Source organism: Gymnodraco acuticeps, unplaced genomic scaffold (genome assembly GCF_902827175.1).
Source record: "Gymnodraco acuticeps unplaced genomic scaffold, fGymAcu1.1, whole genome shotgun sequence".
NCBI lineage: Eukaryota > Metazoa > Chordata > Actinopteri > Perciformes > Bathydraconidae > Gymnodraco > Gymnodraco acuticeps.
The window spans coordinates 2,950,721-2,963,101 of record NW_022990583.1 but is presented as its reverse complement, the minus strand read 5'-3'; the positions used below and the strand labels follow the sequence as shown (position 1 = coordinate 2,963,101).

General features: G+C 38.9%; 1 protein-coding gene across 1 annotated transcript; it reads right to left on the bottom strand.

Annotated features, from left to right (window-relative positions):
- Positions 1 to 605: 605 nt before the first annotated feature.
- On the bottom strand, positions 606 to 5,602 carry glipr2l (GLI pathogenesis-related 2, like). The gene is made up of 5 exons (XM_034228363.1): positions 5,188 to 5,602; positions 4,443 to 4,551; positions 3,030 to 3,133; positions 2,538 to 2,615; positions 606 to 1,335 (listed from the first exon to the last, which is right to left on the bottom strand). The coding sequence occupies exons 1-5, from the start codon at positions 5,198 to 5,200 to the stop codon at positions 1,169 to 1,171; spliced, it is 471 nt and encodes a 156-aa protein (XP_034084254.1). The 5' UTR covers positions 5,201 to 5,602; the 3' UTR covers positions 606 to 1,168.
- Between the last annotated feature and the right edge of the window lie 6,779 nt (positions 5,603 to 12,381).

Genomic DNA, 12,381 nt, shown 5'->3' with positions numbered 1-12,381 from the left:
GTAAAAAAAAAAGCAACCTTAATCACAGAATTGGAACCTGCTCAATCAAACTTAGTGACAACAATATAGGTAAACATGTAAATTAAATTCATCTTAATTGACTAACGTATTTAGTTGTATGCTCATATTTATGCTAATTTCAAGGGTTAACAGGCCTGTTTTCCTAAAATATGAGAAATTGAAAACACATAGAAGGCTTATTTTCTATATTTTTCTCAAACTCTTCACGTGAAAAAAATGTGGGTTGCTATTTTATTATGCCAAGGGTCAGGCAATAAGCAAGGAAAACAAGATTTCTAGTAATTGCTTTTTAAAGGAAAATGTGCTACTCATATTAAAAAAATACTTTGCACTGCTAATTCGTTTTGGGATTATGCAAATCTCACAATGATTCAGACCTTTAATATAAACCTTGAAAATATTAATTCATTAATATGTATACAACTGCTTACATTTACTAAAGCGTTTCTATATTTATCATATTACACAGAGTTAACATTTGCCAGCACTGTGTCAGACGGAGATCTCACATTTGGTTCTGTTTTTCTATCTCGTATAATGTCACACAGTACGGATGACACAAGAGTTCCCAGAGAGATGCTAAATGCATTTCTGACAGTTTATCAACTTTATTTTATAAAACTGGTTAGAGTACAAAACAAATGTCCCCAGGACATTACTTTGACAAGTAATGGCCATAACAAAAACTTGTACCACGCATGTTGAGTCATGATGTTAAATTACAAGCAATGACACCACAAGTAAATAAAAAAACATGTCCATTACACTTGGTTTCCATTCTAACTCCAATGTAGATGTGAGGCTATAATGTTTATCAGTGTGTGAAATGTTGGCATTAGTGAATGAAATACTTTCACAGGCAATGTTATTGAAATAAAAACTGTCCACATAGTCACTTGAAATGTTTTGTTAGCAAAGCCAAACAGTAGTGGTTCGTTCATTCTAAACACTATCATACAGGTCTCTTTCCAAATCGTAAAAGTCAAAGCTATTTTCATCTTTTAAATTCCACATTATGTTGGTATGGATCTCTACTAGGCAATAAGTGGTGCTCTCCTGAGTGTCCTTCAGTGCAGGCACTTCAGATTCTTCTGGAAAAAGGAATAAATGCCTTTGGGCTTGAGTCAACTTTTGGGGCTAGACATCATTAGGTGGTAGATTGAGCAGGGAGGACGTTGTTCTCAAAGTGTCCCTGGTTAGTGATATTCCCAGCGGGGAAGTATCTGGCCACCACAAAGGAAGAGCCGTCTGATGCAGTGGCCTTACCGACTCCCAGCTTATTACTGCTCTTCCACACCATTGCTGTGAAATGGCCTAGAATAAGACACAGAAAGACATTAAAGGCAGCAAAAGCAGGGGTGGAAAACTGACTGTTAGGACAGGGTAGAAGAAGCTAAGTGTGGTTCCTCTAAATATTTACAGACTAAGGAATTTTAGTTCCTCTCTCACTCATCAAATTCAAACCTCCCGTAGCTTACTTTTGATTCCTTTCTTCTGCTATACCAGGCAACTTTATATGAATCACTGTTAACAAGCTCCTACGTAGGAGTGATCTGCTTCATGTGTGATCAAGTTAAACAGACTCATGCACACTGGAGTCTGATGCAATGGGAAAACATCTGGGGGAATTAGGCCCGACTGGAAATGACATGTGAGCTGAGGAGTGATACAGAGGACTGTGAATCCCCTCAGTTTCCCCATGGCTGCTCACTGAGTCAGACAGCCACACTCTGACTGAGGTGTGACATCAACAGGATATTTACATTGCCCATGCCTGGGATAACATAGCACAGAGAAAGAGAAACTGACAACAAGTAAATAGAATATATCAAGGAGAAACAGAGCCAGAAGTAGATTCATTGAGATAAATGCAAACAAAATGTGTCAAGATGCAATGAAAACATGTTTTAGGGAAGTGTTTGATACAATGTGTTTGCAAAGATTAAGCACTTAGTCCTACATATGGAGATACAAAATACTGATGTTTAAATTAATATTTGCACACTCAGGTTTAACTGAGAATAACTGTTGTAATATTTAAAAAGACATTTTTCCCCCCTATTCTGTTAAATATTAAGTGTTTCTTTTTGTTTCAGCGCTTCTAAAAATGATTTCCCGTCCAGTATTAATTAATCTACTGACCTTTTTTCCTTCATTAGTTTTTGATTCATTTCTGGGATATTAGGCATCAGAACATTATTTAAAATGACACATTTAAAAGCCAAGTTTGGCATTTTTCTGAAGAATGGCTTGAACAATTAATCAATCATATATAATGGCTGACATTATCGAAAACTAAAGTAATAGTTTCAGTGTTGTACAAATGAAACTTTTCTAACCTAATGTTCGTTGTTTCAGTGTATATTAATATCAGAACAGTTTTAATGACTACTTTAATTTTCCTGAATTTAAGATTGGTTAAATGCGTTGTTATGGTAAGGCAAGAGGAGGTTTGACACTGGCTGAAATATGAGAGAAAGTGATAAAGACAAACAGGCACTCCTGTAAAATCTCACCAGTGCCAGAGGAGAATCCAGGACGGTTGAAGTTGTACTGTTTCACTTCATCATACCAGCGGTCTGTGACATCTTTTCCTGCATGTACATGAAAAAAAGTGTAACTTAAAGAACAATTCAATCCCTTTTTTGTTGTGCATATTGATCAGAATGACAGCTATAGAAGTCTGCACCCTCGAGGAACAAATCTCGCTTGGCACATTTCAATGCTGCACTTTTTGTCACCCAGTGCAGCATTGTAGGAGATGTTTTATGAATCACACAGTCCTGCGCTGACATATTTCTGCAGTGAGTCATGGTGTCTGGGCTCTCAGTGCCAAGTGGAGGGGAAATAGATCCCAGCTGTTCACTCTCAGGGTAGAACAATCTGCTTTAAGCCCCTTAGACTAAACCATTGTATGTAATGTATGGAGTGATGTGTTTCAGGAGGAGCACACAGAGTATCATGCAGTGTCATCAATAGCATGGTGAGTATTTATGTACTGTATGTACCTGATTGGTCATAGGAAGCCCATGCCAGGTTTTCTCCAAAGTTCCCTCTACTGGACTCAGCACTGTGTTTCAGGATCCGTGTGCTAGCCAGACTTTCAGCATAGCTGTTGACAGAATTAAAACAAGTTATGGATAGCACTGCTGAAATGGTCTTTTCCTGCAACATAACCCACTCTTGTAACTGTGAGTAATGCCATATCCTTTAATCTCATCCCTTTTTAAGATGTAAGCTCCTCAGTAGTCTATAGTTTTTAAAGCTCACTGCTGTCCACCACCCTTCAAGATACACAGTGAAAAATCCTTCCCTCAGATTTTTAATCCAGGGAAAAATGAAAAGCCTACACTGAAACCAATTCCACTAAACATGGTTTTGGTAATTGGGTTGATATTATTACTGTTCAAAAGCACATATTGGGATTATACTATTAGTTGCAGAATGACAAAGGAGTCACTTATAGGTAATATCAAAATGGTTAATGCAGTGACAGTATTTACTATAATTGACAAATTGTGATGTTGTGAAACAAAATTGTTTCTCTATTTTATCGATTGTATTGACAATCATGTGACTGCCATGTGACTTGTCATATGGATGTTCCCCTTCAAAAGAGTTAATGATGATTTTCTGATTAAACACAAGCTCCAGCTCTTTCCATATCGGTCTAATTAGCTTTCGAACGTATTTTATTGAATTGAGTTATATTCATTAAACTTTATAGTAAAATATAAACTTCATTTCTAAATCTACAGTGTCAATATTGTCTTAACTATCTTCCTGAAAGAGTTGCATCATTTAGGAAGTCCCTTCGCAGAGGCCTGTTTACACAGAGGGAGAGGTAAAAGCACCATTCATCTGTGCTGCGCTTTAAACTCTACTCAAAACTTAAATATTTACCACCATAGTTATTTTCAATATATACTGTTTTCAGCATAAACTGTATTCAACTGAGGTGTGCAACTGTTGTGCTTGTAATGTCAATGTACATTCCCATTACTCATGTATTATTCAACCTTTGCTTGACCAGATAACCGAGGTAAAATTCAAGAATTAAAATCTGGCCAAAATACCCTATCAGTATCAGGTGAAATCCCTGATAAAAATCCCAGTTTGTTTAAAAAAATCTATGTTAACCTTTACACTATCAAGCATGCTCTAGGAAATCCCTCTAATAGATTGCCTCTATCTATCCTGACAGCACACAAGTTTGCATTTAATCAACACAATAAACTGTCAACATTACAGTACTGTATATTGTAATCACACTAAAAAATATCCTCAATGTCTTATTATATTAAGTGGTCATTTTATTTGACAGGCTGGAACTGTCACTGTTACCCAGAGCAGTCTGACAGTGACAGGTATGCATAGTCCTTGCTAATTAGGTTTCTGATGTGATCTGTGCGTTAACCCACCGGGTGGCTTCTTTGCTCAATTTGCTGCTCAGCTTCAGTGAAGATGCCTGGTGTGTCTTCCTGAACTCATTATGGCACTGCAGCACCTCGTCAGAAAACTGCTTCGAGGCTGATGGACAGGGAGGAGAGAGACAGGAAGATTAGACATCCAGAGAGAAAAATCTGATAAAGGAGACGTCATGATGCCTCATGAAGACTCGTGCACGGCTGCAGAATACTCAAGCTGAAATGTGGAGTCACCATCTGAAGACCTATAGGCCTACTGACCTCAGACAGTGAATACAACTCGATGACAGATGATGGAGTATAAAAACGTCATCCATACCCCCCCCCCCCCCCCCCCCCCCCCTCTCTGCCTGGTGCCTATCACTCACTGGCCTTTTCATAAGTCCCACGATCTCTCAAGTGCTCACACAATAGGCACATTGAAACAGCCCCACAAAACAATCCAAACACAAATGCTGCCTTACAGCATCTACTCAGCAAGATGAATGTTACTGCAAGTCAGGATCAGTTAAAGCCATTTTTAAATTGCACTGTAAGCATCATTGAAAAGGAAAATAAGTAAGTCATTTATTTAGCAGCTTTGTATTTCCTCTGTCCCATTTTTCAAACAGAGCATAGCTCACAAACACCTACAGTAAACAAGCTAGCCCACACACACAAATTCATGGGGGCAAAGTTCTAACTCAGGCCAAATTGATACAATCAGAGTTAATATCCTCAGCATGCTGTTTCCACTTACCTGACTTTCCCATGGTGCTGACACAGGAAGCCTTCAGTAAGATCTGTAACAGTCTTAGCACTGAACAAAAGCAGCCTCTCGTCTTGTTTTCTGTTCCTGCTCTCTTTCTCTGTTGCTTGTTCCCTCTCACTCTCTTCCTTTAGTGCAGTCAAACACTGATGCCCTGAAACAGACGCCTTTATTTCGGGGCCTTTTCGTCAAGTCCTGTCTCATTCCACATTGAAGTCACAGCAGTTGTGCAAAGTTCCCCCTTAGCTATTTATCTGAGCATACAGATCCTGATGTAACTTCCTTGTCAAATGTTGTTTCACATCATTGAGCTAAACCCGCCTGTCTCTCTTTAAGCCACACACCCTTCTATCTCGATATATCTGCTGGCCCTATACGTCTATCTTTACGGCTCAGAGGAACACACCCACTCTTGTCTTTACATTCCCACAAACGAAAGGGGAGCCCCTGCAGACGTTGATGACATCATCTCTGTGAGACATATACCCATATATAGCTCTGAGATTCTCGTTTTCTGTAACTTTGTAACCATGAACAAGAGAATGTTACTCTTAGCAACTGTAACCAGGACAGTGGCTTTCCTGTCATGATGCGAAATTGTGAGGTGCCACTGTGGACAATATCAACCTTTGATACACACAGTTTGATACAGAGATACTCAGCTGGCTTTATCAGATAAAAGGAACAATTACTTTTCACCCATAACTTTTTAGGAGACATTCAAGGCTAAACAGGGGCAGGGCTTGTGCAAGCTCAACTTGGCACTCAGGCCGCAATTTGAGTATAGGCCTACGGCTCTTATTTCTGAACTGCTGACTTTCTGAAAAATTATTTCACTTTTGCTTATGCTCATCATACTTTGAAGGTGCTTTGGTCATAAAAATAGTCGGAGACTTTCCCCTTTCATCTTTCCGTTTCTACAGGAACTTCCAGATCCAACACATTCGATTATTAATGAGGGATCCTTTTATGTCCACCCAGGATGAAAAATAAATGATTGAACAATTTGCCTAGTGCAGTTGACACATAGGGAGAGGCAGAATCACCATTTATCATGCTGCACAACAGGTTTCTACTATTTGCTTTTCCTGTATGAGGTACGCTACGATATGCTTCCCCCCTGCTTTAATGGCATTTCCGAACTGGCATATCTATCATTGGGGGTAAAAGACACCTTTAACAAAAGCAGAAATGGTGCGAAGGAGAAAATAAAAATGGATTGCCTCATATTTTAGTGTACTTCATAACTCACATTTGTGTCTCCATTTTTTGTACATGGTTACAGCTTGTGGAAAGAATAAATATATATATTAAATGCCCTTTGTAACACCCTCTAAATCAATAAGACTTCCTTTTGTCAACGTGTTCTGGTGTAACTGCCTTAATGTGTAAGAGGTCAAACGAATGATCATCACTTTGCTAAAATTACATAATAATAATAATAATAATAATAGAATAATAGATTAAATGTTTATAGCACCTTTCAAGGGAATACACATGGTGCACTTACTAGTTAGGTCATGAATGTGTAGCTATTCCAGCATGTTTATCACTTTCAGATAAAATATTTTAACAATTACATGGATTATCATGAAATTGTGTACATCCATGATCACCAGAGGATGACTCTTATGTACTTTGTTGATGCCTTGTCTGTTCCTTTAGCGCCATCATCTGGTCAAAATCCCAACAGGCCTACTTTGGTTTACCAGAACAGACCAAAATAATATAATCCCAATCATTCCCTAAATATTATCATTGTGTCATTGTGAGCATATTGCTGTGCTAACATTAGCATTTAGCTCAAAGCACATGCTGTTTAGCCCAACAGAACTAATGGTATGCCAGTCCACCCTCAGTCTTGTTTAGTCTTTTCCTTTTGCAACCTTCTGGAAATGTAACTGTCTTGGTGCAATGGTGCCATTTATACTGTGAAAACAGGAAATGATACTTAAGCCATGTCATAATAAGCAGAATGGCAGTAGAAGCCTTTATCTTTATCAAGCCATGAGTCCTCATAAGGCAACCCCCCCCCCCCCCCCACAACGAAGCCAGATAGTCAGCTGGCGATGAATCATTGCACCAGAACTCCACACAAGTAAAAACATTGTGGTCACAGGAAGCTGTTCACCAACATTGAATGAAGAAGAATCAAATTGTACTTATTTATTGATTCCTTGTTATTGAGGGTATTGGAAATGCAACCAGAGCTCCTGATAAATCATATTAGTCACCAGCCCACGGCCTCCAGAACATACATTTCCTGGATATAAAGTACTAATAGGCCTACATACCGTAAATATATACCATTTTCGGTCCATGTAGAAAATAACTGCTCAAAGGGACCTCTCTTTCCTTTTAATCTTTTCTTGTTTTAACAGATGTCAAAACAAAAAGGAGTCGTCTCTGAGATTCAGTGAGACAAATACATGTGTCTTTACAAAAAAATATAAAATGTATGGTAGGACTATTATTGTGCAATGTGAATCTTTATACTTCTCTGACCCCTTGCATGTGACCCTTTGTAGTGTAATTATTGAAACAGCCACAAGGTGGGACTGTTAGCAAAGACACTGAACAAGGACGTTTTTGGACTATTAGTCACACTAAGTGCAACTAATGACATCTTAGTTTTATAATATGAGTGGACATGATGGGATTCATGTGAAAAGTCAAGCCACTTGATTTCTCATTAGCTGGATAGTGCTATCTTAACAAATTGATTTCCTTCTTGGTTCCTCCTACCATCTGCAAAGTGATGGGACTGGACAGCTGGAGGAAGACATTTACATTGTGGTCCGGAGACACTGAGACACTGACACTGAGACACTGAGCCATACATCTTAATTCATACTAATTGATATAGCTGTGTGTGCATTTGTGTGTATCTGCTGTGTGAGAGTGTGTATTTGAGTGCACAAGCAGTATGGGGGATGGGGATGTGATTTATGGAGAGATCCCCTTTTAGAGGGACAGTACAGACATCGATCCATGCAGATATTACATCATTTATCTCTGCACATTGGCTATATCTGCTGTACTTATTGCTTGGCTCCCCTCCCTATCAGCTGCAACATAATTCCTTCGCTTCTCCTCTCCTCCCCATCACTCTCTCTCTGTCTTTCATCCCCTCCCTACCTCCAATCTGTATTTTAATTTTTCTTTACCTGGAGCCCCTAATGAAAATCTTCCAGCAGACCCTTTTTGAAAAGAAGATATCACCCAATTCTTTCTGGGCCAGAAATAATTTTTCCACTCCTGTCATGACAGAAGTGAAAGTGGATTTATGGCAACAGAAATGTGAAATAACTCTTACTGGGGCTGTAAATGCAGTTCGTTGAATATAATTCCTCTTTAGCGGTCCCAGGAGGAAGTTGAGGACTTTTTTAATAACTCCTTCCATTCACCTCCATCCTCATTAAGAGGTCTAGTTGAGTGAAACTGGAGAGATCTACAGAGGGGGTGTTGAGAGGATTGATCTAAACTGAGAGAAAGTGAAGTGAGGGGGCTGTACTTTTTCGAAGGAGTTGTTGGAAGCTCTCTCTCCAGAGCTCTGCTCCAGAGTTTGACACATCAAGAAGCCTTTAATGGTGCCATTAGTGTAACTGTTCCTCCGAGGACAAATGATTCTGCGGGTTAAGAGGAGTTAATCAGCTGCCAATCAAACCTCATCAAGCTGCCTTTACGGATGAGGCTCTATACAAATCTCATCATATTTACGGAGCCTTCAATTAAGCAGACACAGGCGAGGAGACACATGCAGAGAGGAGAGAGTGACAGGGTGCAAGCAGAGGGCAAGATGGTAGCAAAGGAAGAAAGACAGAGATAGAGGGAGACAGTAAGCAGAGCCGGACGACTCCTGTCTGACACTAAGCAGCAGAAATGTAATGTCTTAAAAGGCCATCGCAGTCAATAAAGTTCCTAATGTGCTTAAAGCAATTACTGTGTCCGGAGAGGAGCAGAGTGTATGCAGGATATTAACCTCAGTAACCCGCTCTATCTGGTCCATAATTAAATTATCCTCACATTCTCATTCTAATACAGAAACACAAACACAGGCACACATGATCATGCAAGCATACATTTAAGCATATTCACATAAAGTACATGCTGAACCGTATCCAAACCTGACAAGAGAGGAACAACATAATAAAAACAAGTGAAAGTATATAGAGAGATGATCCTTTTTTTATGTAGCGTCTCTCTGATAGTGTCAATGGTCTCAACTTCTTATTAGAGGACATCTTTTTAACAGCTTCATTCAACGGTTCCTTAGTTTTCTATTTTCCTATAATTTCCTAGAAACAAACTGAAGTCTGAGCATAAAGTCATTTAAAGATCCCTTTAAACTAATTTAGTAATAATGTTCTAATTCAGTGGAAAATGTAGATAGTTGAACTGGTCTCTAGAGAGACAAGCGATTCAATCGATAAAAGCAACGTAGATAGGTAGCTCATAATTACATTTCAGTGAAATAATGAAATAGAGAGTATATATTTATTTAGGTTTAAAGAAAAACAAATCCAACAACCCATCCTTTTTTTAAGAGCTTTGGCAATATTTTACCAAACAATTTGAACCAAATTGAACCAATTGAACCAATTCTAGCAAACTCCATTACAGAAAGAAGTGCTAAGGAAAATAAAGCCATTCATTGGTAGATCATTTTCAATTTCCTCTTTGCTTTCCCTGTGTACACAAGCCCTGTAATCCTGGCTGACATTTAGATCTGCTGCTTGTTTCCTCAACTCATTTTCCTTTCTCATTTTATGTATAGTCTAATTTAAATAGCTATGTCCATGTAGTGTAACTAATAAGCTCTTCAAGTTGATTTAATGCTGTTTAATAGTTGTCATACAAAATGCTATTTGCACAGCCAGAGAGACATTTTGAAGTATTTCTGCTGAAAATAGCTTACCACCCTTAAGCATTATGAATGAGCCGTCGGTGGAGCTTTCCTCTGAATCTGGTAGTTGGACTGGGCAGCAAGATAATGTAGTATTTCTGGATGGTGCTTCTTTGGTTCATTTTGTTGTTGTGTTTGTATTGTTAGGTAATATGGGAACTTCATGCTGCAAAATTGGTCTTATAATTATGTGTATATGTGTGTGTGTGTGTGTGTGTGTGTGTGTGTGTGTGTGTGTGTGTGTGTGTGTGTGTGTGTGTGTGTGTGCATATTGTTTGCCATGCTGAGGAGGACTCCATAGTTCTGGCCAGACGATACTCGATGATAGGCTGTCTGGAAAAAAGGTGTTAGCCCATCAACAGACTGTCAACCACTTTCTCTCACACACATTTTTAAGCACATATACACGCACACACAAATACAATATAGCTATCAAGTACTCCTAATACAGAGCTGAAGATATAGGGAAGATATTTCCAATAGTTACCCCCAGTCTGTTGAACCAACCAGTATGCATATTTAAGAAGGCATTATGCACATGGATATCCGCTCATCATGTAAGCCTTGTCACTTGAAAAACAATTTGTCACCCTGTAGTGTTTAAGCTGTCATGATGAACCGAGTGTGAATATTATGAACTGGGTTAGTGCACAGAATGTAATCAAATGAACTGCTGCAAACCCAGCAGGAATTACAGCTTATACCACATTATAGCCAGTAAGCACTTTTGGAAAAATGCATGCATACTGTATGTCCTTGAGGTATTTGAACATCATGTGTTAATGAATATGTAATGATGAAAATAGTAACCTCTGAGCAAAGTAGATTTTCAAACATGCATCACTGCACATTTAAGGAACTATCACAGTATGTTAACTGGAATAAAATGATGATCCTAATCATTATACTGTATGTGAAACCACATCTATGCTTCACTCTGCTGAGCACTGTAAAAAGAGAGCCTCCTTCTGGCACTGAATAGAATTATGTAGGTAAAGAAAGTTGTTGTATTAACAGCTTGCTGATGTAATTCAAAATAAATCCAATTATCTTTCAAATATGTGATCTTTAGCAAATTAATTTAACCTCTCAACTAGTACAAATAATTGCCTACCACAGAGGCAGGCATCTAACTGATAATGTAGTTAACGACACCTTGCGATTGTGGCTTGATTTATTTCTACCTTATAAGGTCATTTTCTATAGAAATGTCATTTATACAGTACATGACCTAAAAAAGGTATCCAAGACCCATTCAGCAGAGAAGATAGATAAATGAGAGGACGGAGGCGTGTGGCGCAGTGGGTAGAGCGTTGGTGTTCGGCTCAAGGGCTCACAGGTTCGAACCCCACTGCAGTCAGCATGTCGTTGTGTCCCTGGGCAAGACACTTGACCCCAAATTGCGCCTGTGGTGATTGTCCACAGCATTGAGTATGTAAATTGCTTTGGATAAAAGTGTTTAACATGTAATGAGAATGCACAGAATGCTGTGAATGGAAACAAGTTCAACGTATGGACTAAATGAAGGATACAAACAAAATTGAAACGTAAAGAAAGTGATATGGCTCATTATATTTGCTGTAATTGAGTATTTATGAGCCCAATTAAGTTTCTATAAAACGATTACAGTCTACAAGGACACACAGAAAGCTCAAAAGAGCAAGAATTAAATATGATGTTCTTTTCTGTTTTCTTTTGTGTTTGTTAGTATCTAAGTGAGAGATAAAGCCAGCGGACAGCTCAACGCTGCAGGTCTGTCCTGCTAATATTCTTTGTATTTGCTCTCAGTGTGTGCTCTCCCGTTTTTGTGGTCGTGGATCATAGAAGGCTAGACAGAGCAAACAAAAAATGTAATATGAAGAGAAAATGCATGACCATAGCCTTGGGGAGTAAAAGGACAGCACGATAGGGACCATTTTTGTGTGTGTGCGTGTGTGCATGTGTGTGTGCATGTGTGAGAGACATAAAGAAATGGACCATTTCTCTCAGAGCCAAAATGAGGTTGGGGAATTGGATAGAACACTTTCGTTCCCCCCAATGAAAGTGTCTCTCTCATATTCGCAGGAGGACATATGGGGTGTGAAGCAAAGCCATCGGATGACGACAGGGGGAGAGGAATGCTCTCGAGCCCAAAGAGATGACAAGAGAAAAAAACTACCTGAAACTAAGTTAAGGGGGAATCAGTCGTGAGATTGCTTGGTAAACCTCTGGTCTGGAACCACTGTAAAGTTTAATGAAGAAACTCCCCTAGTCTTTCCTATGGGGGACTGGGTGCCAAT